General features: G+C 37.2%; 1 protein-coding gene and 1 pseudogene across 1 annotated transcript; one reads left to right on the forward strand and one right to left on the reverse strand.

Annotated features, from left to right (window-relative positions):
• The first annotated feature begins 3,318 nt into the window (after positions 1-3,318).
• LOC143440755 (vomeronasal type-1 receptor 3-like) lies at positions 3,319-4,254 on the forward strand. The gene has a single exon (XM_076927539.1). It carries the CDS (start codon positions 3,334-3,336, stop codon positions 4,252-4,254), a length of 921 nt encoding a protein of 306 aa, XP_076783654.1. The 5' UTR covers positions 3,319-3,333.
• Positions 4,255-11,120: 6,866 nt separating this feature from the next.
• LOC143440550 (vomeronasal type-1 receptor 2-like) lies at positions 11,121-11,921 on the reverse strand (annotated as a pseudogene).
• Between the last annotated feature and the right edge of the window lie 9,251 nt (positions 11,922-21,172).

Consider the following 21,172-nt stretch of genomic DNA (forward strand, 5'->3'; position numbering starts at 1 on the left):
CTTCTTTTCAAAGAATAAATACTATACCATTGTATGTATTCATCATGTTGTTTTTATGAGATTTGTTGCTGTGGAATGTGGAATGATCTCTAATTTTTTGAATGACTCTGCTGTGGAAGAGACTAAAGAGGTACCTCTTCAAGGCACAGATTTTAATTATTTTTAAAATTATACTAATAATTAGAATTTGTCAATGAAATAGCAATGCTTCTTTCATATGAAAAAGTATTTTCGATGCATAGGACTTCTATATCATAAGAACCTTTCAAAAAGTATTTATAATAGCAACAACATTAATAAATCATAAGAAATAGGTCACAACAAATGCCCTGATTTTAGGAGGGAAATTATTACAATTTAAAATAAACTTTATAAAGCATAGGGGAATGTACATTTAAGCCATGTTCTTCAAAGAAAACTTCAAGGATACAGACAAAACATTTTTCCTCAAATGATTCCATGCATAAAATGACAAGACAGTCACTCCATCACCAAGAAATAAGGATTACAAATATCATTCTTCTACAACGTGACATGCTGATAAACATTTATACAAAAAGAGTAGGACTGTAGCTCCATGTCAGAGTACTCATGTTTCATTCATTAGACTCTGGGTTTCATACCCAGTACTTTTAATATAATAAAATTCCTATAGAAGAAAAATAAGACAAGATTGACCCTGGCAATTTTAAGTATTGAGCATAAGATTGTAACATTACATTGATTATAAGAACTGTCATTATTAAATAGAAAAAATTGCCATGGAACCATAATCCTTTTTTTAAAAAAGTTGTTTTGCTTTTTAAAATTGTAATTATCATACATAGTATTTGATTTCATTATGACATTTTCAAACAAATTTATTTTTGTGCCTGTTCTTTCACTTTTCTCCTTCACTCTCCAATCACCCTCTTGCCTCTCTCCATAGCCTTTATAATCCATTTCAGTTTATTGACACTTGGTCCTATTACTTCCTTTTGATTCCTCCACACCTTTGTTTTCTCCTTATCCTGTTTAATTTTTTGGCCCAATCTACCTTTTCTCGACAGTTACTACATATGAACATTGTGATCTATGCCCATTTCTTTGCTAGTCAGTTTAGCTCCTGAAAATTATATGATTTCCTTTTCTTTCTAAGATAAACACTATTACCCTGTGTACTGATAACACCCTTCTATTATGTGCTTATGTACATCTAGAGTGGGTATCATTTCCTTGCTACCATGAATAATGCAGCATTTCACATAAATGTATCTCTGTGTAAGGACACAAAATCCTTTAGATATATGGCAAAAATATATAGCTATGTTATATTGTAATGCTATTTTAATTATTTGAGAACTTTTTGTATTTACTTCTATAATACATGTAGTACTTTGCCATCATACCAGTATAGAATGATAATTTTGTCACATCATTGTCAACATTTGTCATTGCATATTCTCTTGATGGTAATCATTCTAAAGCATGTGATAAAGTCTCAAACTATTTGTAATTTGCATTTCCCTAAGAGCTAAAGAAGTTGAATGCTTGAGTAAAACAAAACAAAACATTTACTGCACATTTGTGCTTTATTCTTAAGGCAATCCTTGTCCATTTCATTAACCTGTTTGTTGACTGGAAAGTTTGCAGAGCATTTAATCCTTTTTTTGTCTTTATATATCCTAGGTTTTAAGTTCCCTAGGAAAATACAAAAGTCAATGATTTTTCTTCTGCTATGTGGATAGTATGTCTACATGGCTGGTAGTTTTCTTTAATATGCAGAATGTTTTTAATGCAGTTCCACACATTAGTCCTTGGTACATTTCCTGTGCTATTGAGTTCTGTTGCCTTTCTCTATCTTATATTACTAACATGTTCCTCTGAGAGTTTTATCATTTCAGATTTATAATAATTTAACATCAATTGTTATGCAAGGTGAGGAGATATAGGGACAATCCAGGCTGTCTGCATATGGATATCAATGTTTTTTACAAATCCACTCAGGAGCAGAAGGTCTGAGCACCTAGTCACATCAAATATTCAAGAAAGAAATGATTGTATCTTTGCAAATTCTTCCTGAGAACTGCTGAGACTCTGTAGGGCAATGACAGAGAAAACCACACGCCTTCTTTCTCCTTACTCCACACTGGTCATTTACTGTGTGGCTTCTTATCTTTTCATATCCCCAGATCCTTCTCCAGTATTTGCCATTAGTACCAAATGTTGATGTTAGAGGTGCAGTAACACTGCAGTTGGAACTTGGTAATTATTTTTCAATTTTATTAAAGTAAAAAACACTAACTTGCATAATTTTTACATTCTACTTTTCTATAACTCTGCATTAGGGTTCTTATTTCTCCATATGCTCAGCACTTAACTTTCTGCCTTTATTTATGTTATTTTTCAATACCTGTTTATGTTAGATTTAATGATTGCTCCTTGGAACTTTGTTTTGCAGCCCATCACTGTAGTCCCTTGATTGTTGCTGACATTAAGCCTCATTTTGCACACATTATGGACATTTCTGAATTGTTTAGAGGCAATCAATGCAAGTCATGAACACATTTCCCATTTGTTTTATATTTTAAGTATTTTCAATTTTACTTTTAAATATTCCTTTTAGGGTAGAGAGATGAGTTAAATGTGTATACTGCCTCTGGTCTCTGCTGGCACTCACACTCACATGCAACCTCCTCAACACACACACACACACACACACACACACACACACACACACACACAATTAACAGCAAGATGAATCTTAAAATAAAATATTCTTTAAATATTCTGAATATTCAATCATTCATTGTAAACACAATTTTCAAATATTTTCTTTTTTTGTCTTGGTGAATTTTGAATTCTATTTTATTTGAATTTCAGAAATAAAGGCATATTTTAAAAATTCTTTCTTTGAAAATTGACCCCAAATCATTGTGTTTAGTCAAAAGCAATAAATATGTTAATCTTGTTTGCTTGTATTACATTTTACTTTTTGAGAATGTGAATCTCTGTGTATAGCTATGACTGTCCTGGAACTGTTTCTGTAGACCAGACTAGGCTTAGAATCATTGTTCTGTCTGCTTCTGAATTTTGAGTCCTAGGATTAAGGAGTGTACCACTACATCCAGAAAAAGCTTTAAACTTTAGTAAGCATATCTATTTTTTTCATTTTAATAATACAGAAATATCTACTACTATAAAGAAAAATTGAAATATTCTTCAGTGGGAATGCTATATAAATACAATGAAGTGATGACTATTTTATTCCAGCTACCTTTGTGAAATAATACACACTTAATGTGTTTCCAGGATTTCTTGACCATAATAAATTTATTTACTTTTTCAATAGGCATGAAAATGACATCTGCAAACTTGGCAATTGGAATATTCCTCTTCTCCCAGATTACAATGGGAATGCTTGGCAATTCCTCAATACTATTTTATTATGTCACTTTGATTATTACTGGGAAGCATTTAATGACGAAAGACCTGATTATAGAGCACTTAACATTTGCCAATTGTTTGTCTATCATCTCAAAAGGCATTCCACAGACACTGTCAGATTTGGGATTTAAAGATTTCCTAGATGATATTGGGTGTAAACTGATAATGTATACTTACCGAATAGTGAGGGGGATGTCCCTGTATGCAATGTGCCTATTGAGTTGCTTCCAAGCAATCACAATCAGCCCCAGCAATCTCAGGTGGATGATGCTTAAACAGAGAGTCACAAAGTACATTGGTCCTTCCTGCTTAGTCAGTTGGCTTGTACAACTGCTTCTAAACATCATAACTCCAGTAAAGGTGACAGGCCCCATTTCTAGCAAAAATGTGACAAACATGATGAGTTATGGGTACTGCTCATGGTTCACTTCCAGCAATGTTGCAACTGCATTGTATATGTTCTTATTGTGCTTCTGTGATGGCCTGTGTCTGAGTCTCATGGCCTGCTCAAGTATTTTCATGGTGAATATCCTCTACAGACATAAGAGACAAGTCAAGCATATCCACAGTGCTCAGCACTTTCTGAAAGTCTTGCCTGAGGACAGAGCTACCCAAATTATTCTCATCCTGGTGTGCACATTTGTCATCTCTTACTCAGTCTCATCTATTCGTGTAATCTTTACGAGCTACTCTGAGGGATCAGTGCTATGGGGAGTAAGTATATTTATATTTCTAGAAATATGCTTTCCTATACTTTGCCCCTTTGTTCTCATTTGCAATATCAAGTGTAGTTTAAGACTGTTTTTACCCTGCTGTGGGAAGAAATAGTTCCCTCCAAATATTACTTGATACATGGTCATCTTTCTTATACATTGCCATATTATATATTTTTTTTATCAAATGTAGTTTGCTAAGACTGCAGCTTGAAAATATCAATCATCTTTTGACTGACTCTATTGACATGTGTTTTGATCACTAGATATTTTATCATAAAGTTTATTTTTACAAAATTTATTATCCAATAATTAGCAAATTTCAAATACACAGAATCATCACAATATACAAGTTATTAGGTGATATTACACAAAATATAGGAGAACATGAAAAAATACATCTGGAGACCAGACCTTATCTATAGTCTGTAGAGTCAAGTAATGATTTCTTGACCTCTCTGTCTTTCTGTCTCTGTGTCTCTGTCTCTATCTCTCTTTCTGTATGTATGTCTCTCTTTCTCATACAGACACACACAGATTTAAACACACATACACAAAACTACATGCACACTTAGTTATACATATATTCATATATATGTGTATATATGTGTGTGTACCTTTATTTTAATGTATTTGTGAATTTTTTCTGCATGTATGTCTGTGCACCACATGTACAAAGTATCTTCAGAGATTAGAAGGTGCATTAAAAACTATAAAACTTCAGTTACACATGCTTGTGTACAAACATTGAATGATGGAATTAAAACCTGTGTCTTCTTAAATAGCAATCAGTGCTTTTAACCACCAGTCCATCTTTTACACGATGAGGATTTTTTTTTTATCATTTAACTTATTTTTAAATGTTGTGTACAAGTGTGTGCCTCAGCACAACTATATGCATCACAATACAATGTCTGCTGCCTATAGCTGTAAGAAGAGCATGTGGTATCCCCTGTAATTGGAGTTACACGCAGTTGTGAGCTACCTGATGTACTTGCTGGGAACTAAACTCAGTTTCCTTTGCAAAATCATTATAAGATGTTCACACTTAGCCAGCTCTCTGGCTCCAAGCTGTTGTTTATTACCTCTCATATATAGGTACTACTATCCTTCAAATATCATCTGGTCTGAAAATGTTGCAGAAAAATACATATGACAGACATCACCTTAAAAATATTAGTCAGTCTCAGAAAAAAATATTACATTTTCTTTTATGTAATATCAAGGAACGAAAAGATATCAGAGGAAAATATGAACTACGAGAAGAGGAAAAGAACCAGAGACTAAAAAATGGAGTATATAAATGAGATATTGTAGGATAACTATGATGCAGTCACAAAATATACAGACATAAAAGCATCACAATGTAATCCATTACTATGTACAATTAATAGATGCTTTAAAATATAAAGTAATTAAAACCTGTTACCACCTCCTGTTACATATTTGGAACATACTAACACAACTATTGCCATGACTCTCTCTTCTATATGTCATGTAATAATAATAATATCCACTTTCTAAAAGGTTCATCAAACTATTTTAACTGTGTGTAAATTATTGTTCTTTGAATACATTCATATTTTCAGGAAAATACACCTCTGGGTTCTTCCTTTCTCCTGAGGAACTGCATTACTAATGTACTTAATTCATAATAACTTTTACTAAAAAAATTTCTTCTTCTGCAAAGAAGAAATATGCCCTCTAATCTCCTAGAGTCTAGACATGGCAGTAACCCAAGTACTTGCCACGAACCTTCATCATCTCCAAGGGGACTGCAACATGTAACACATGGAACTAGGTGGAGAGACCTTCAGAATCTGACTTTAGTGCCATTTGTACTGAGAACTTTTGTTTCTTTAAAAAAACACAGAAATATTATAATAGTATGTTGTCATTTAATCCCAGGTGCATGACATGGGGCTGCTTCAGATTGTCCACAGCAGTTGAGCATGGTTCATTGTGTGCTCTAGCAAGGAGCCACCAATAGTTTCTGGTATTGTGTAGTGTTTGGAATTCTGGAGACTTTTCAGAAGGTATATAAATGCTAGAGCCTCGAGGACCATGAAGGGTTGTTGGTTGATGGTATGTTACTGGTGGTTGCCTGTGGTTGAGGTTTGTTAAGTAGCTATGCACAAAGAAGAAACAACAACAAAAAAGAAATTATATATCCTGACAGTGGCAATCAAACTTACTCAAGGAACTAGATGCCCCTAATCAGCAGGAAGAAGTCTAATGATAATGCCACCCTCTTTCCCTTATACCTCCTTTTCTGCTATCTAGTGTACCCTACTTGATTTGAGTCTTTTTAGATGGTCTGTATACACTTCAAAGTTTATTTCATTCAGATATCTCATCTTTAGTTTGATTTCCATATGTCTTTCACAAAACAAAGTTATTTTTGTTTGTATAACTTGTAGAGTCCACCTCCAGTAGAAAGACAGGGCATCAAGTGGAAGGATGGAGTTGCCATCCCACTGTCAAAAACTTTGACCCAGAATTGTTCCAGTCTAAAAGAACTGCAGGGACAAAAATGGAGAAGAGACTGAGGGAAAGGAGGTCCAGTGACAGGTCCAACTTAGGATCCACCTCAAAGGGAGGCTCCTAAGGTGTGACATGATTACTTATGCTATGGTGTGTTTACAGAAGGAGCCTAGCATGGGTGTAACAACAAGGCCCAACAAGCAGCTGACTGAGACAGAAGCATATGTGTATACCCAACCATTGGATTGAAGTTGGGGACCCCTGTGGCTGAATTAGGGAATGGTGGAAGAAGCTGAGGAAGAGGGTGACCCCATAGGAAGACTAGAAATCTCAACTAACCTGGACCCCTGAATTCTCTCAGACACTGAGCCACCAACCAGGCAGCCTACACAAGCTGGTACAAGGCCCCTGACACATATACAGTAGAGGACTGCCTGGTCTGGCCTCAGTGGGAAAAGATGTGCCTATCCTTCCAGAGACTTGATGAAATTTAGTCTGGTTTGGACTCATACAAATCTTGTGCATGCTGTAACAGCCACTGTGAGTTCACATGTATAGCTGTCCTGCTGTGGACAGAAAACACTCTTTCCTTATACTCATCCACCACCTCTAACTCTTACACTTGAAAGAGAATTTTAAAATAGGCCCAAACTAATAAAAATAATAGGGCCCTGTGATTCCATTCCTTTTCCCTAACCTAAATAGTTAAAAGTGCCTGCCAGCAGGTTTGGGCCCAGTTAATTAGTTACAGAGGAGGCGGAGTTACAAGACAAAGGCCTGTTAAGAACATCCAAAACTGACTGGCCAAGAGAGGAACTACACCCTGCCCCCATGGACCGGTATAGCCTGCTGATATTCAAAAAAATAAAACAACCAATCATGTACACCCACGAGAAAGTTTCCCCTTTTCCCCACCCTGCCAATATATAATCCCTAGACCCCTGAGCCAAGGGGTCAGTCTCTCTATCCCCTATGTGAGATATGGAGATATGGACTGGCCCAGAGCTCTGATTAAACTGTCTCATATACTTACATCAAGTTGGTCTCTCATGTGTCTTTGGGTGTGTGTGTTATCCTGAGACTCGAGTGGGGTCTCCTTCTGGGGAGTCTTAGACCTTTCATTTTGGTTCCCTGACCAGGAAACATGTCCTTTCACACTCTCTTCCTCTCTTTTCTGCAGTGATTTCTGGACATTTTGAGGAGGGGAAGTGATAGAAACATCCTGCTTTGAGATAACCATTATTATGCATTCTCTTTTTCTCTGCACCTGGTCTTTGAGTTTGTCACCATCTACTGCAAGTAGAACCTTATCTGAAGAGAACATGAGATACATTAATCTATGGATATAGCAAGTTAATAGGACTCAGTTTAATACTATGTCTCTTTATCAGAGTAAAGGTAATAGGTTTCCTATTTCTATTACCATACAACTCATCTATCCATGAATTCATAGGCCAATAATGATGCCAGATGTGGTTTCACCTTTTTGGAGCAAGATTTAAGTCCAATCAGCAAGTAATTGGTATTTATACCACTGTTATTCCCGTAGGCATGTCCTGCCAGGCATTGTTACAGTGCACACTGTCACTGGTAGTTATAACTGCTGATTACTTTACTCCACCAGTAGTGCAAATAAAACACCCCTACACTGTGAAAGTTAGCCAGTAGGGATGAAGCTTCCAGGTCTGTACCATTTTTTTTTTTTCTCTGTCACATGCCGGTATATAAGCAAGAGCAATGGCAATACAAGTCCTTTTACTTTGTAACTAGGAAAACTTTTAATTCTTAGTCTTCAACTGTTTTATTGTTGTTATTATGGCTTTGGGGTTTTAGTTTTTTGTTTATTTTATTGTGGTGGTTTGGTTTGTTTCTTACTTATTTTTTTCTTAAAAATATTTTTTAATTTATTTTTGTTGGATATTATATTTACATTTCAGATTTTATCCCCTTACCCCACTTCCCCCCACCATCCAGGAACCTCCTATCCCATCCCCCTCCTCATGCTTCTATGAGGATGTGCCCCCACCTACCCTCCCACTCCCACCTTCCCACCCTTGAATCCCCCCCCCACTCAGTGTTCATACTTCATGGGACCAAGAATCTCCTTCTCCCACCTATGCCCAACAAGGTCATCCTCCCCTACATATACAGATGGAGTCATGGGTCCCTCCCTATGTGCTCCCAGGCTGGTGGTTTAGACCCTGGGAAGCTCTGGTTGGTTGGTATTGTTACTCTCCTCATGGGGCCACAAACCCTTTCTGCTCCTTCAGTCTTCTCTCTAACTTCTCCATTGGAAAACCCTTGATCAGATCAATTGTCTTGCTTTTTTGGGGGTATCTTGGGTCTTTGTTTGGGTAGCTCAGGCTAGCTTCAAGTTCATTATCTTTTTCAGATTTGCCTCAGGTTCACAAGAATCCTCCTGCCTCAGCCGGAAGCATGACAGACTTATTGTCCTGCAACACTATGACAGCTTTTCAACAAATTATTCTCTAAATGATTATGTAGGCTTCTATCTGAGAAATATTGGAAGTGATTAATCTCAATAACCTATCCCATTCTTTCATATAGTTCAGCTATTCAGACACACAGACTCTAATCCTCTCTTTCTCTTTGCCCTGCCCAGAAACATATAAATTAGTTAAAAGGAGAAATAGAAAAAGGAAATCATACTTCAACAGGTTTAAATATGATATAGATGAGAACTGCATAAAATTTAAAAACCATGAGAGGAAATGTTTCAATTTTACAATGGATATAATTGTTTATTAAAATTGATTTCAATATACTTGGTCTTTGTTTAAATTCTTATTTCATTTATTTCATAAGAAAAGAAATAAATTTTGTCTTCTCTGGATCATGATTTTTTTTCATTGTTAGACAATACTGAAATTCTAAGCATGTCTTAATCACCTAAATTAGAAGAATATTTACCCCCATACTATTTCAAGTTGTAAGACCCAGGGAATCATCCTGAGTTGGCAGCCTCCCATAAGCTACATTATTTGCTGTCATCATACAGGAAACATTGTAATGTCCATATCATAGCAATGTAGAGAGGCAAAAAAGTCCTCAGAATTTAACTTGAATATGCTCTAGCCACACTTTATGACATGATTCTGATTCTATCGTAATTTAGAATGCTCTTGAATTTATTATATTCATTAGGTTTCTAATTATTATGACAAAGATGAAAAAAAAGAACTGAAGGGTCTAGAGGTTTAGTTGACCTTGATGTTTGATGTCTGAGTCCAATTGTGGCATGTAAGTCATGGAATCAGAAGCTTGAGGCAGCAGATCCCATTGCATCTGTAGTTTAATAGCAGAGAGAGAGAGAGGAGAGAGAGAGAGAGAAAGAGAGAGAGAGAGAGAGAGAGAGAGAGAGAGAGAGAGAGAGAGAGAGAGAGAGAGAGAGATATGCTGGTCCTCAATTTTATTTCCCTACTTTATTTCCCTACTTTATTCAGTTAAGGCATTGATGGCTATACAGAATTACATTGGGTCCTCCTATCTTCATTAACCCAACATACAAATTCCTTCAAATACATGTTCAGATATTTGTGATTCTAGATCCTGCCAAGTGGACTATCAGCATTAACTCCATGTTATTCAATACAGTCTGGTCCACAAGGGTTTAGACTTACACAAAGATATGAAGAATAAAGAAACACATGAATATATTGGTGGACAGAAACCAACAGAAATTGTAACTCATTGAGAGATTTTAGAAAATATGTTTTCCACAGCAAGGAAAAGAGAATGTGACAAGATCAGCAAGACCTGTGAGTAAGATGGTACAACATATGGAGAATTGATTGTAGAAACATAGAGGTTACTCTCCACAGCTGTGCATTGTCTCAGACTGTCGTACAGAGTAACAGGATGCAAACAACTGAGTAGCAGATGACAATGGTACACACCAGGATTGGGATGGTTGGGGTGTCTCTGGCTTCAAGTGGAACTCTAAGAAAAATAGTGGGCACTGGGAATAGGTGTCTCTTGATGCTTCTTCCCATAGAGGAATTTTGAATAGGCATCATGAGCCCAGAAAATGAGATCAGATGCAAAATATCAGTGAGGCTGAAACATGCACAGAAACAGAGCAGTTGGCCACACAAATACGTTATTCTCACATGCCAGAAACCCTAGATTTTTTTTCTTCTCTTTACCTTTCTATCATCCAATTGCAGGAGTGAGACAAGAATCTAATCTGTGTCTGCACAGAAGTTCATGTCAACAGCTGCTTGGATCTCTGAATGCATAAGAAACTCTTCAATACATTATGACCCCTAATTACAGAGCATTTTGAATGAAAACAAAGAGATATTTTAGTATCATGGAACTGTTTAGCCAGCATTATAATTACTGTAACACCTAATGATGCTTAATTTACAGAGCCATTGTCTTGCTTAATAACACCTGGCAATGGGTGAGTCAAATGTTCAATAATATCTGAGAGACTATTTGAATTTATCATAACACACAAGTGACCATTGTAAATTACCTTCTCCTACAGCAAGGAAAAAGAACTATCGGGAGCATATTTGTTATTACTGATAAGGATGAATCGGCAAAATGTGAAGAAGCATGTGTTTAAGAATGTAAATATGTTTATTAGCCACAGTCTTGGATTGTCAAAAACCACAGTATAAATAACTAGTATGAAGGACATTGAGTAGGAGAGTACACAAGAATCAAGATGGGTTTTGTGGCTCTGTCTTCAGGACAGACTCTGAGGGAGTGCTCAGCACTAAGAATGTACTGTAGTTGACTCTTGTGCCTATAAAGAATGCTCACCATGGAAATATTGGCCCAGACTATGAGACTCAAACACAGACCATCAGTGAAATAAAGCAAGGACAGATATAGCACATTAACATTATTGACAATACCAATGCTGAAACGTTCCCCAACTTGATTTTCCTAGTGAAACTTGTGTTAGTATCTGGTCCAATCACATCTACAGCTGTCTTGATGTTAAGAAGTAGATGTAGAAGCCAGTTTACAGAACAGAACTGAACCATGTACTTAGAGACTGAGTGTATAAGTATCATCCACCTGGATTAGCTGAAGCTGATTGTGTTTCTTAAAGCAACTCAAGAGGCAGGTGCAGTGCAGGGAAACACCCCGGGACACTCGATTGCTGTAGAGAGTAAGTTTACATAAGAGGTCATCCAGGAGATACTGCAAACCCAGCTGTACCATTATATGAGAAATTACTTTTAAGAAAATAACTAGGCAATTAGCTAAAGACAGATTCTTTAAGATCTGGTTCTTAGGTATCGATCTTCTTTCCAGTGATTACAAGCATGACACAATAAGAAGAATTGACCAATTGCCAAAAATCTGTCTGAAAAAAAGAACAAAATCCCCATTGGCAAGTTCTCACAAACCTAAGATAAACAAAAAATTAACCACATTGGGTATACCCAGGAAGAAACCATTAATATGTGTAATAATTTATCATGGCTTAAATTATATTGTTGGAACTAAGTGTTTTAGTTAGGAGAGATGACAGAGGTTCTGGTTAGTCAACAAAATGATGGACTGGGTATTAGGACTATCTTGTACCTCACTGGTACAAATTGGCATAATTAAGATCTAATTGTATTTTGAGAGAAAAGTTTTATTTTAAGAGGAAGGGTGATATGTAGGAGGAGCTAAGATGGGAAGAGCACTGAGAGGAAGAGAAGGAGTAAGAAGAGGAGAAGAAGGAGAGGAGAAGCTAGGTGATGAGAGAGAGAAAGAGAGGGGGGATATGGAGGCAGATGTTCACGTGTCTCCACCAGTCAAAGATAGTTGATATATCTAGGTTGGGTATTGGGTTACGCTTCTGATTGAGCATTACCAAACTTATAAAGCCTTTGATTAACATTTTTAAAAAAGTGTATAAAAGCAAAAAGGAAAAGGGGGCATGGGATAGGGGTTTTCTATGGGGGGGATGGGGAAAGGGGATGCCATCTGAAATGTAAATAAAATATCCAATAAAAAATAAATTAAAAAAAATTATGTTGTAGTGCTCGTGGGTTGATGTGTAGGTCCAGCGTCCATCACTACACGTGGCTAGGGCCTCTTATGAGGAAAGAGGGGCAGGAATTTGACTGTGCTCACTCCACGCTGTCGCCTGGCAGACATCAGGCTATGTGAAGCCGCAGGACTCCACTCCAAGGGTGAGGGAGCACAGTCTGAGGTCACAGAGCCAGAGCTCTTAGCTTGGGGGTCCCTGGGCCAAAAGGCAGCTGAGAACTCACTGGTTCTCAGGCCCTTGGGCTCCCAGGTGCCGCTGGGGGGCTGCAGAAGGGCCAAGAATGAAGTGGGGGTGTACAGGCTGGATTCATCTGCAGCTGAAGGGGAGAGGGGGAGAAGCTCTGGCTGTTTGCTGTGGGGAGGAGAGTTCTTGATCACGGTGGCTTACTTGGCTGCATCATGGCTAGCTTGGCTTGCTTGCTTGGGTTGGTAGTCTCCATGGTTGGGAACGCAGGAATTTCTTTTATGGGAGATTAGACAGCAGCTCCGTGGATGAAGACCTGCTCCAGTGTTCCCCAAGGCGGGTCCCAAAGAAGAGAAATAGTCTATGGTCTTAAGATGCTTATTGTCATGGCAGAAAATGGATGGAAACTATACCCCACTATTTTTAGGGCAGGCTGGGAGTTAAATATCTTTTGTAAGGATGAGGGTCTGGGAAGGAATATTTAATTGGCTATGCCCCTTTGACCTTTAGGTATCTCATTAATATGGAGATCTGTCTTGAGATTCTGTGGCCTGTAGTCATGCTCTCTTCCTGTGGAGGGGCTAGTGGGTATTGTCCTAGGTGATGAAAAGACACAGATTTATGGAAGTCTGTGAACTCATGTCAGGAGCCTAGAGTCTGGGAGCATGGCAAAATGCATGCTGTCCCTTAGGATCAGCTAGGGTCTTTGGTGATTTCTAGCCAATGCTCGACCAGAAACCAGGCTGTTCTTTTATGGACCTACACTATATCATTGTCTCATCAGGACCAATGTCTGTCTTATTGCAGGTTACCCAATCAATCAAGATAAAAAATACCATGTTCAAACCTGAAAGAATATGAATTTGGAATCATAGTTTTAATAGTTTCTATACTGCTTATTGGTTTCAAAACTCCTTTATTGCTTTTTTCCTAAATGAATATCTGATGGGTACTTCTAACTTTTCTGAAAGAACTTGGTGTATTAATGTCAATAGTTGACTTAAATTGTTTCTGTAATCCAGCTACTAAAACACACCAAAAGAAAGAAAGAAAGAAAGAAAGAAAGAAAGAAAGAAAGAAAGAAAGAAAGAAAATTAAACAGTATTCCCAGAGACAGAGAACCTTGTGGGCAAATCAATGGAATGGATAACTATTAGTAAAAAAGACAGGCTAAAATGAATCAAAAAACAATAAGAAATTCTTAAAAATTGAATATGACAAAAATGCCCATTAGCATTGTCTTACTTAAAAAAAATACAGACACTTATGCTCAAATGTCCCTAATTTAAAATGAAAGATGACACGTTTTCTTTCTATGGGTCTCTGATATTTTTGAGAAAACACACTATAAATTTTATAGGTAAGTTGGGACCACCCAGCTAGAAAACGTTAGCTATATGCGGTACAGTGTTATCTGATTCTGAGTGTTTATCTGAATGTGGAGCCTCTTCCATGCAAGTTACTACAATAACCTGCTGGTGTACATTGTAATGTCAGTCTCACAGTAATATGAAGAAATAATATGAAATGTTAGCAAGACCATTCTAACAGTCACTTAAAGAGATAAAGTGAGTAATTGTACTCCAAAGATTAGGCTTCAAAACTGTGTCAAAGCTTGCACAACTCTGACTTTGAGAAAGCAAAATAAAATAAAAGAAAGAAAGAAGGAGATAAAGTGGAGTGAGAAGGCTAAAGAAAGAATATAAGAGTATCTGTCATGCTAACATCTTTGAAAGCAGAAGGCCAATCCAAGACCACCTCCCTAACCAGCTAAGGAACATCTCTGCCCTGAGACAGCAGGTGTTATTCTTTTACAGGGTTCCAAGAAGGAAAGTCCAGGGAATAAGAAATTAAAAAGGAAAGAAAAAGTGGCCTTAGAAGGTCACATGTAATCTATGTCTTACACCAAGCAAGCTTAGTAAGAAGTATAGAGGCAGGAACACAGGAAACGTACCAGAACAAACTATTGCAATTAAACAGTTAAGGTTTGTAACTATTTTACATTTTCAGCATTGAAAACTTCTACTCATCAATCAAAAGTCTTCCCTTCTGTAAGCAAAACACTGTTCTTTATTTTTTGTTTGTGTTTTGATTAATTATCTTATTTACTTACATCCCAAATGTTGCAACCCCTCCTGATCCCTCCTCCCAGAGTTCTTCCTCCATTCCCACAACCCTTCACCTCTAAGAAGGTCCCCCAACCTGGGCATCCCCCTTCTCTAGGGCATCATGTCTACAGAATTAGGTATATTATCTACCTCTTAGGCCAGACAAGACAGTTCTCTGTTACACGCGTGCTTATGACTAGCCTCTGTATGCTCCTTAGTTGGCAGCATAGTCTTTGGGAGATTCCAGGAGTGAAGGTTATTTGACACTGTTGGTCTTTCTATGGCTTTATCATCCCCTACAGTTCCTTCAATCCTTCTCCTAACTCTTCTATGGGGGTCCCCAACCTCAGTCCAATGGTTGGCTGTAAGTAGTTGCACCTGTCTCAGCTCCTGGTAGAGCTTCTCAGATGACAGCCAAACAAGGCTCCTGTATGCAAGCACAACATACCATCAGTAATACTGTCAGGATTCAGTGCATACCGATGGGAGGGATCCCAAGTTGGGTTGGTCACTGGTAGGCCATTCATCCATTTTTGGCTCTGCATTTCTTTTAGACAAGAACAATTTGGGGTCCCAAATTTTGAAGGTGGGTTTGTGTCCCCATCTCTCCACTGGGGCCCCTGTGAAGATAGTGTTTTAAGGTTGCATCTCCACATTGTTTGGCATCTCAGCTAAGGTCATCCACATTGAGTGCTGGGAGACTCCTACCTCGCAGGATGCTGGGACTATCTCAAGATTCCTCACACCTCCCCAGCTGCACAACTGGCAGCTACGTATTTCTGTTCATTCGCCTGGCCCTTGGGGCTTCTTTCCTGTCTTCCATAATACCTGATCCTGTCCCCCTTTTTTCCTCCCCTCCCATCTTTCACCAAGTACCTCCCTCCTTCTGCCTCCCATAAATGTTTTGCATTTCCTTCTAAATGGAATTGAAGCATCATCACCTGGGCTTTCATTATTGTTTAACTTCTTAGGCCCTGTGGTGGTATATCATAGGTATTTTGAACTTTTTGGATAATATCCACTCAGTAGGGAGTGTACACCATGCATGTCCTTTTGGGACTGGGTTACCTCACTCAGGATATTTTCTAGTTCTATAATTTGCTTGCAAAATTCATGATATCCTTGTTTTTAATCCCTGAATAGTATTCCATTCTGTAAATGACAAATGTTTTCTGTATCCACTCTTCAATTGAGGGACATCTGGGTTGCTTCAAGGTTCTGGCTATTATACATAAAGCTGCTATGGAACATGTTTCTTGTGGTATGGAAGCATCTTTTGTTTATATGCCAAGGAGTGATAGATGGTTTGTACATGGTTGGCCCAGAGAGTGGCACCATTAGGAGGTGTGGTTTTGTTGGGTTAAGAGGTGTTACTGTGGGTATGGACTTTAAGACCCTCTTCCCAGCTTCCTGGAAGCCAATCTTCTAGAGACCATCAGATGAAGGTTTAGAACTCCCAGCTCCTCCTGCACCATGCGCAATGCCTGCCTGGATGCTGCCATGTTCCTGCCTTGATGATAATGGCCTGAAGGTCTGAACCCAATTAAATGGTGTTCTTATAAGACTTGCTTTGATCATGTTGTCTGTTCACAGCAGTAAAACCCTTGGTAAGACAACTGGTATAGCTGCGTCTTCAGGTAGAACTATTTTCAGTGTTCTGAGAAATTGCCAGATTAAGTTCTGGAATGGTTTTAAAAGTTTGCACTCCCACCAGCAATGGGAGAGTGTTCCTTTTTTTCTACACTGTCCAGAACATGTGGCCAGTTGAGTTTTGATCTTAGCCATTCTTATTGGTGTAAGATAGAATCTCAGGATCATTTTGATTTGCATTTCCATGATAACTAATAATGTTGAACTTTTTTTTTTTTAAGTGACTTGTGGTCATTTGAGAATCCTCTGTGGAGGATTTTTTTTTAAGTGACTCATGGTCATTTGAGAATCCTCTGTGGAGAATTCTGTTTAGCATTGCACCTCATTTTTTTTTAAATTGGGTTATTTGAGTTTTTGGTCTCTAACATCTTGAGTTTTTTATGTATTTGGTATATTAGCCCTCTGTCAGATATAGGGTTACTGAAGAACTTTTACCAATCTGTAGGTTGCTGTTTTGTCCTATTGGCAGTGTCCTTTGACTTACAGAAGCTCTTCAGTTTCAAGAGGATCCATTTATCAGTTATTGATCTTAGAGCCTGAGCTATTAGTGTTTGGTTCAGAAAAATTTCCCCTGTGCTAATGCATCTGAGGCTATTTCCCACTTTATTTTCTATTAGATTAAGTTTTTCTGGTTTTATATTGAAGTCTTTGATCCCCTTGGACTTGAGCTTTGGGCAGCATGATAAATATGGATCAATTTACATTCTTCTACTTGCAGATTATCAGTCAAATTAGCACCATTTGTTGAAGATGATTTCTTTTTTCCTCTGTATGAATCTGGCATTTTTTGTCAAAGATCAAGTGTCCATAGGTGTGTGGGTTTATTTCTGAGTCTTCAATTCTATTCCATTGATTGACCTGCCTGTCTCTGTACCAACATTATGTGTTTTTTTTTTTTTTAAATCACTATTGCTTTGTAGTACAACTTGAGGTCTTTGATGGCGATTCCCACAGAAGTTCTTTTATTGTTCGGATTGTTTTTGATATCCTGGGTTTTGTTCCATATAAAGTTGATAAGTGCTCTTTCAAGGACTATAAAAAGTGTGTTGGAATTTTGATAAGGATTCCATTGAATCTGTAGATTGCTTTTGGTAAGATAGACATTTTCACTATGTTAATACTATAGATTTATGACCATGAGAGATCTTTCCAATTTCTAAGATTTTTAATTTCTGTCTCTGGGGACTTGAAGTTCTTGTCCTACATATCTTTCACTTGCTTTGTTAGAATTATAACCAGATGTTATATATCAGACTGTTTATCATTTGCATAAAGGAAGGCTACTGATTTGTTTGAGTTAATTTTATATCCAGCCACTTTGCTGAAGTTGTTTATCACCTGTAAGAGTTTTCAGATAGAATTTGGGGGTTGATAATTTATACTATTATATCATTTTCAAATAGTGATACCTTGACTTCTTCCTTTCTAATATGAATCTCCTTGGTCTTATTTCCTTGTCTTATTTCTCTAGCTAGAACTTCAAGTACTATAATGAATAGACCAGGAGAGAGTAGACAGCCTTGTCTTGTCTCTGATTTTAGTGGGATTGTTTCAAGTTTCTCTCTATTTAGTTTTATGTTGGTTGTTGGCTTTCTGTATATTGCTTGTATTATATTTAGGTATGTGCCATAAATTCCTGATCTCTCCAAGGCTTTAAAATGAAGGGTGGTTGGATTTTGTCAAAAGCTTTTTCAGCATCTAATGAGACACTCATGTGATTTTTTTTCCTTTGAGTTTGATTATATTGTGGAACACAGTGATGAATTTTTCTATATTGAACAATTCCTGCACCCCTGGGATGGAGGCTACTTGATCATGGTGAATGATGGTTTTGGTGTGTTCTGGGATTCAGTTTGAGAGAATTTTATTGAGTATTTTTGCGTCAATGTTCACAAATGAAATTGGTCTGAAGTTCTTTGTTGGGTCTTTGTGTGATTTAGGTAACAGTATTTGTGGATTCATAGAATGAACTAGGTAGTTTTCTTTCTGCTTCTATTTTTGTGGAATAGTTTGAGAAGTATTGGAATTAGGTCTTGGTTGAAGGTCTTATAGAATTCTGCACTAAAACTATCTGATTCTGGGCTTTTGTTGGATGGGAGTGTTTTAAGGATTGCTTCTATTTCCTTGGGGATTATGGGCCTCTTTAGCTAGTTTACCTGATCATGATTTAACTTTGATACATGGCATCTGTCTAGAATATTATCCACTTTATTTATATTTTCCATTTTTGTCAATATAGGCTTTTGTAGTAAGATTCGATGATTTCTTGAATTTCCTCAGTTTCTGTTGTTATGTCTCCTCTTTCATTTCTATTTTGATAATTTGGATACTATCTCTGTGCCTTTTACTTAGTTTAGCTAAGGATTTATTTATCCTGTTGACTTTCTCAAAGAAACACCTCTTTGTTTTGTTGATTCTTTGTATTGTTCTCTGTTTCTAATTGGTTGATTTTAGCTGTGAGTTTGTCTATTTTCTGCCGTCTATTCCTTTTGAGAGTGGTTTTTGTTGTTGTTGTTGTTCTAGAGCTTTCAGGTGTGCTCTTTAAGTTGCTAGTATATGATCACTCCAATTTATTTGTGAAGGCATTTAATGCTGTGAATTTTCATCTTAATATTTTTTTTTCATTGTGTCTCATAGGTTTGGGTATGCTGTGCCTTCATTTTTGTTAAATTTTAAAAAGTTGTTATTTTCTTTATTTCTTCACTCATTGTTATCATTGAGTAGAGAGTTGTTCACTTTCCATGAGTATGTGGTCTCTTTGTTGTTTTAGTCATTATTCAAACCTAGCCTTAGTCTGTAGTGATTTGATAGAGTACATTTTTTTTCAATCTTCTTTTATCTGTTGAAGCTTGTTTTGTGTTAGATTATATGGTCACATTTGGAGAAGGTTCCATGAGGTGCTGAGAAATTATGTTCTTTGGTTTGGGGGTAAAATGTTCTGTAGATATTTGTTAAATTTTGTTCATAACTTCTGTTAGTTTCACTGTGCATCTGTTTAGTTTCTGTTTCCATGACCTCCCCATTAGTGGGTGTGGGTTATTGAAGTCCTCCACTATGTTTTTGCGTGAAGTTCAGTTGTTACTAGCTTTAGTAAAGTTTCTTTTATGTATGCAGGTACCCTTGCCTTTGGGGCATAGATGTTCAGAATTGGGACTTCTTCATGGTGGATTTTTCCTTTGATGAGTATGAAGTGCCCTTCCTCATCTCTTTTGATTGCTTTGGTAGAAAGTCTATTTTATTAGATATTAGAATGACTACTCTGGTTTGTTTCTTTGGACCATTTGCATGGAAAACTTTTTCCAACACTTACTCTGAGCTAGTGTCTGTCTTTGTTGCTGAGGTGCATTTCTGGTATTCAGCACAATGATGGATCCTGTTTACATATCCAGTCTGCTACTCTGTGTCTTTTTATTGGGGAATTGAGTCAATTGATGCTGAGAGATATTAAAGACCAATGGTTATTATTTCCTGTTACTTTGTTGTTTGTGGTTATGGTGGTTTGAGTATGCCTAACCTGGGGAGTAGCACTATTAAGAAGTGTAGCCTTGTTGGAGTAGGTGTGACCTTGTTGAAGTAAGTGTGTCAGTTTGGGTTTGGGCTTTAATACCTTTGTCCTAGTTGCCTGGAAGCCAGTCTTCTCCTAGCTGTTTTTGGAGCAAGAGTTGGGACTCTCAGCTCCTCAAGCTCCACGCCTGCCTGGATGCTGCCATGCTCCCACCTTGATGATAATGAACTGAACCTCTGAACCTGTAAGCCAGCCCCAATTAAATGGTGTAATTTATAAGAGTTGCCTTGGTCATGGTGTTTGTTCACACCAGTAAAAATTCATCTAAGTATTATGTGTATGTGATTCTCTTCTTTTGGGTTTATTGTGAGATGATTAATTTCTTGTGTTTTCTTGGGTGTAGTTACCCTCCTTGTGTTGGAGTTTTCCTTCTAGTATTCTCTGTATGGCTGGATTAGTAAAAAGATATTGTTCAAACTTTTTTCATGGAATATCTTGGTTTCTTTATCTACAGTGATTGAGAGTTTTGCTGGGAATAGTGACCTGGGCTGGTATCTGAGGTCTCTTAGAATCTGTATGACATCTGTCCAGGATCTTCTGGTTTTTTGAGTCTCTGTTGAGAAGTCAGATGTAATTCTGATAGGTCTGCCTTTATTTTTTACTTGGCCTTTGTCCTTTGCAACTTTTAATATTCTTTTTTTATTCTGTACATTTAGTGTTTTGATTATTAAGTGGTCTGAGTATTTTCCTTTCTGGCACAATCTACCTGATGTTCTGTAGGCTTCTTGTACGTTTATGGCCATCTTTAGGTTAGAGATGTTTTTTCTATGAGTTGTTGAAGATGGTTTTTGGCCCTTTGAACTGTGAGTCTTCACACTCTTCTATTCTGATTATTCTTAGGTTCAGTCTTTTTATTGTATGTAAAATTTCTGGATGTTTTAGGTTAGGTATTTTTTTACACTTTGCACTTTCTTTGACCAATATATCAGTATATTATACTGTATCTTCTATGTCGGAGATTCTCTTTTCCATGTCTTGTATTCTGTTGGTGATGCTTATGTCTGTAGTTCTTGTTCTC

The sequence above is a fragment of the Arvicanthis niloticus genome, chromosome 30 (genome assembly GCF_011762505.2).
Source record: "Arvicanthis niloticus isolate mArvNil1 chromosome 30, mArvNil1.pat.X, whole genome shotgun sequence".
NCBI lineage: Eukaryota > Metazoa > Chordata > Mammalia > Rodentia > Muridae > Arvicanthis > Arvicanthis niloticus.